Raw genomic sequence first — 5,209 nt, 5'->3', positions numbered from 1 at the left:
TAGCTGCATTTGAAACGGATGCGTAATTTTTATCCATACTTACCCATATAAGGTATCCGATCCGATATCACCGTGGATAGCTTGAACTGCTGTGTCGTGTTTCAGCTTGGTATCTGCTTTTAATCGTAGAAGCTAAGCTGGAGTATGCTATGCACTTATATGCAGTGCATACCGCAGATCATATGCGTGCACACTGCACAGGGCATACTATGCACGCTCGTCTAGGGTCGTGCACAAGCTAAAAACTGGGCGCGGACAAGCCGACTGCGACTGCATTTCTTCTGTCTTCCGTGAATGACTGTTGTGGAGGGCGGATGGTCTGTGTAGTGCTACGCAGAAGTCCCTTTCACCAGGCTGTAATTCTACTACTCAAAGAACAGAGGCCAGAGGGGCGTTTGTTTTGATGAAACTGATGCGGTCACAGAGTAGGAGGAAATGAGCTGGTCGAGAAGTGGAGTAATTGCACTCGGACGTAACAACAAACACGTGGTAGCATCCTTTGCAGTTTGTGCTAATTTTCAACCAGCACGTCGCAACTCGCCGGACGCCGATGCCGGCCAAATACTCGCCCAGCTGCGGCAGGAGCCGCCCTAACAAGAGCGCCTGGACAGTGGACAGCCGGTTGCTGGTTTGTCCGGTAAAACGGCAGCCGGCCAACATCGTGGTACCGGGGGCGAACCGTGGTTGTGTTTGCAGCAGAGCTAGGACTAGAGGGAGATGTGTAAAAAATATATAAGCATATTTTAGCTCGGACCACGCGTTACTGGCTACCAAAGTGCGTTAGAAATCAAGTAAAATTACCTTTGTTTGGCAGCGCATATGGCTGCAAAAAAATAGCGACAGATCTGGTATCTGAGTTTCGTTCAAAACATATTCAATTAGATGTATCATCTGCGAACGGTGACAATTCGTGACATGTATGGAATCTTGAACGCGAGCCATACCAGCGTGCATGAGCAGAGTTCTGAACATATTTTTGTGCTTCATAAAACCTACATTATTTGTTGTGGGACATGCCATGGCAATGTGCTTTTGATGCTCGTGCATAGAAACTTAGATGGGATTAGGCATCAATATATGGTAGATTTTTATTGCAATTTATTGCTACCGATCGTTTCATCACTAGCTCGTACAAATAGCCATGGTCATGGAGAGAATAGTAAAAACGGCGGTCGTTCTAAGGAATAATTGGAAAAAGTCCGTCTTTGCTTCCCTATGTGCACTGTATGGTGGTAACTATGCTGTTGGAAAATATCGGTAAGTGTTATGCGCTGGATGGAGCCATCACACATATATCAAAGCTCCTTGCCTGCAGATAAAGCTATCGGATATGATTTCCTGTGTAGTCTAGTTTTTGTCGACTGTCGGGTCTCCACGTGTCATAGCAGTGTGGTGGCTTGGTTTCTACAGTGCCCTAGTTTCTACCTACTGTCTATATTCTAATGCTCAAGTGACACACTCACCAGTAAGCTTTTGTTGCACATACCTGTGGGGATTTTTCGTAGCAAATTGTGTGCAATTTGTCAGTTTTTTATTTCTCTAGTGGTATTGGAATTGCAAATGTCTGATTCAAACCAGTTAATGTCTCTTTATGTCTTAATATGAATATTCTCAATCAAATCATCTGTCTTTTTCAGGGAAGCATTGTATATGCATGAGATATGTTTGGAAGCAAAGGCTTTTGGAGATGCTCCTCTCCCAACAACTGCTAAGCCACGCCATGTGACAGTCATTTTGAACCCGGCTGCCAATGATGGGTGAGTCCAGCTGTGACACCATGCTACACCAACAGCTTATGAATCAATTATCATGCTTATTTCTCAATAGTCCACATTGACATGAAATATGAATCATTTTTTTTCTTCAAAAAGATGGTGCATGCACACAAAAAAATGAACCAAGTAAGCCAGATACAGATTTGCTGTTGTTACTATAGCTGTTATAGCTTTGCCTGAGGAAATAATGGCCATTTGAAGTTTAAGGTGTGGTTTCATAAGGAGCTGTGGTAGCTGCAAATGGAATCTCCCAACCTGTTTTCTCATCAGCATATTACAGCAGGCTGAATGCAGTGGTCCTTAAGCTGTCCTTAGGCTCATTTTCATATGACCACACTGTTTGATAACCCTGCATCTCATTAAAGGAAGTGCCGTGCGATGTTCGACAAATACTGTGGACCACTGCTCAACCTGGCTGGCCTGAAGGTTGGCATCATCAAAACGGAGAAGGAAGGGCAGGCTAAGGACATCATGGAGATAATGGACAACACAGATGCAGTGATTGTGGCTGGCGGCGATGGCACTGTGGCCGAGGTGGGTGCTGAGTCTGCGCTGGCCGCTGGCATTGCAGTTGTTGTGATGGCAGGGCTGTAAGTTGTTAATTCTTAGTTGCTGAAACATGCTAGACTCACAAGTATATGAATAAGAAAATGAAATAGTTGATGTTTGGCTTCATGATAGAACTTTGGTTTTCACTTGGTTGAATGTCACAGAAAGAAATTATCCTGGATCTCGATATCATTTTGTTTTTTGTCTTACTAAGAAATCTCAGTTTCTAGTTTCTAAGCATCACTGATGGCACCCACACCACCCCTAGGTGGTGACGGGTCTGCTGCGCCGCGCGGACCGCGCCCAGGCCGTACAGCGCCTGCCCCTGGCGCTGATCCCGCTGGGCGACACGAGCGGCTCGGCGACGGCGCTGCTGCCGCCCGGGGAGGACAGCCCGGCGCGGCGCATCACGCAGGCCACCATGGCGCTGGTACGGGACACGGTCCGTCCGCTGGACGCCATGGAGGTGCAGGCTCTCGAGGTGAGGAGACGTTGATCATTGAATCGAAACGTTTGAGAGTTGGATTATAAGCATCGTTGCAGTTCGAGAAGAAAATTCCGGAGATCTGTGCCTATCATCGTTGTACTTTTCGATACATAATATGTTTCTATCGGCTACCTTATCCTAATCCACCGTCATAACTATTGTAATTTTAAGTGTTTACATGCATGGAACATAAAAATATGATTAGGTTTGTGATTCTGTTTTCCATTGATGATGGTGCTCCAGACGGAGGCGGAGGTTCCGGGCAGGCCGGTGTACCTGCTCTCAAACATCACCTGGGGCGCCTTCCGCGACGTGCAGGCCCGCGTCAGCAAGTACTGGTACTGGGGCGGCCTCAAGGAACGCATGGCCTACGTCTTCGCCGTCTTCAAAAGTGAGCAACTGCTCTGGATTATTTAGTTACCCCCCGGTTATTGGATCTCTTGAGATGTCCAGGTGCGTTTCACCCATCAGACAGTTGGTATTCGTTAGTTTTATTTTTCATGTTGCATCAACCGAGGTGTGTACTGTGTAGTAGTGAGTTTTTTCATCGATGGGCCTTTGTTGACCTGATTCCGTCACTGACTTCAGACCTCACCTGGAGTTGTAACGGCGACATGGAGTACACGGCCTACTGCGCCGGCTGCAGCCGCTGTTACGCGGAGCAGAAACAGCAGCAGCAGGAGCGGGCGGCAGCCGAGCAGCAGCAGCAGCAGCAGGCCAGGGCCGGCCGCTGGTGGTCTCGCTTCATCCCGCAGCCCAAGCCGACAGCGCCGCCGCAGCCCGGTAAGCAACATGTCCATTTTGTTCGCAGCAATAGGTCCATTTTGTCCAACCTTGAAGCATATGGAATCCGAAATCAAGTGAGCATTCTTCCGTCGTACGAGTGCCGCGCACCTGATATTGTATTCTAGGCTGCTTATGATCTCTCGTCGTAATTCCTGCCAGTCCGCACTCAAGTGTACCTTTCCTCCTTTTCGCAGAAAGCGCCGTGTCTGAGGACTTTTCGTCGGTGGATAACCCGGACTGCGGCGTGTGGCACCGCAGACCGGTGTCCACCATCGACTGGAGTCTGCGCACCAGACACGCGGCCGCGGAAGGCGCCGGACCCGGGCTCCATCTTCGGCTAGGTGAGAGCTGATGGTGCTCGGGGAGACATGGGACATCTGGTGCTTCTGAGTGATCATCAGAATTCGTTTTCTTTACTAATTGAAAAGTGGCAGTCAGTAATGTCTCGAAACGTGTGATATTGGTCAGCTATTCTAGCATTACGGCACTATCAATATGTTAAATAATGTTAAATAATGTTCTGTTAAATAACGCTCACTGTTCTTAGCACTATTTGGCAATGAATTTCATCTGAACCTCTTTGCGCAGGTCCGTCTGAGATGTCATCCTCCGAGTTCATCTCGGAAGGCTGGAGCCGGATGGGAGGCTCCGAGCCGTCCGGTACTGAGCGGCTGACCGTGGACCAGGTGCGGCTGGTGCCCACTCCGGAGGTTAGTGACACTGGGGACGGTGGTCTGTTTCGGAATGCGTGGTTGGGTGTCAATGACGTGAGAGACACTGCACTGCGGGTGGATCATGTCTTGGTTGGGGTGGATCAGGATCGCAGGGTCAGTGCCATGAATTTCAATGCAGCACTTGACTGCTTGGATGCGGTGATTTGAAGTACGAGGGCGCTTTGATTTCGCGAGCTTTCAGGTTTTGATGTTTTATTTTGCTGTATCGGCCATGCTCGCTGGTAATCATCGAACTCCAGGCACTGCTTGACTATTCTCGCAGTATCACAACGTCTTTAATCCGCTGACCACACCTCCCCCACTACACCAGGAGCGGAGCGCCAGTGTCACCGCGCCAACCACTACCGACTCCACCTCCACACCCGCCGAGCCGCCAGCCAACACGCGCTGGTTCGGTTTCGACGGTGAGGAGTTCGAGGTCCGACCGGTACTGATCCGGCTACTGCCTCGGGCCGTACGCGTCTTCACAGAGAGGGATACGGAACAGACGGCGCCGGTCCCCAGCTAGCGACCACCCAGGTACTGGGGAGGCGGTGAGCTAGGGTAATACCGAGTGGGTCCGGGCGTTCTGTGGATGAGGGTGTGTGGAAAGTGATAGTGATTGATCGGTGAATATGTTTGTGCGAGTGGTTCCTGATGTACAGTGTACTTTGTTATGCGGAAATGTTGACCGGCCATTTCGTAATTGCCGGGGTGGATTTCAGACGTTGCGTTGTTGAAAGGACATTGCCGTAGGGTTGATTGACACAGACTATTTTGTAGGCAATTATGTGTCTTCAGGAAAATAATACAATACTGCGTTTTATTGTAAATCATATTGTACTTTTGGTAATTTTTAGTTTCATATTGATAAAAATACAAGCGAATAAACTTTTTTA

The 5,209-nt window shown here is 48.8% G+C and overlaps 1 protein-coding gene across 1 annotated transcript; it reads left to right on the top strand.

The window, feature by feature from the left end:
* The first annotated feature begins 994 nt into the window (after positions 1-994).
* Positions 995-5,143, top strand: LOC122382580 (acylglycerol kinase, mitochondrial-like). The gene is made up of 9 exons (XM_043368099.1): positions 995-1,257; positions 1,638-1,757; positions 2,141-2,309; positions 2,593-2,805; positions 3,055-3,202; positions 3,400-3,594; positions 3,792-3,938; positions 4,186-4,307; positions 4,642-5,143. The coding sequence occupies exons 1-9, from the start codon at positions 1,142-1,144 to the stop codon at positions 4,837-4,839; spliced, it is 1,428 nt and encodes a 475-aa protein (XP_043224034.1). The 5' UTR covers positions 995-1,141; the 3' UTR covers positions 4,840-5,143.
* Positions 5,144-5,209: the final 66 nt, after the last annotated feature.

The sequence above is a fragment of the Amphibalanus amphitrite genome, unplaced genomic scaffold (assembly GCF_019059575.1).
Source record: "Amphibalanus amphitrite isolate SeventyFive unplaced genomic scaffold, NRLGWU_Aamphi_draft 000143F_arrow, whole genome shotgun sequence".
NCBI classification, from domain to species: Eukaryota; Metazoa; Arthropoda; class Thecostraca; order Balanomorpha; family Balanidae; genus Amphibalanus; species Amphibalanus amphitrite.
Note: the sequence above shows the minus strand (reverse complement) of the source record. Positions and strands in the feature narration are given on the sequence as shown.

Bases quoted from the DNA above. Each gene is read 5' to 3' on its own strand.
- LOC122382580 (XM_043368099.1), top strand. From the start codon at position 1,142: ATGGTCATGGAGAGAATAGTAAAAACGGCGGTCGTTCTAAGGAATAAT. The intron at 1,258-1,637 runs GTAAGTGTTATG...TGTCTTTTTCAG, and splicing joins TATGCTGTTGGAAAATATCG to GGAAGCATTGTATATGCATG. The intron at 3,939-4,185 runs GTGAGAGCTGAT...CTCTTTGCGCAG, and splicing joins CGGGCTCCATCTTCGGCTAG to GTCCGTCTGAGATGTCATCC.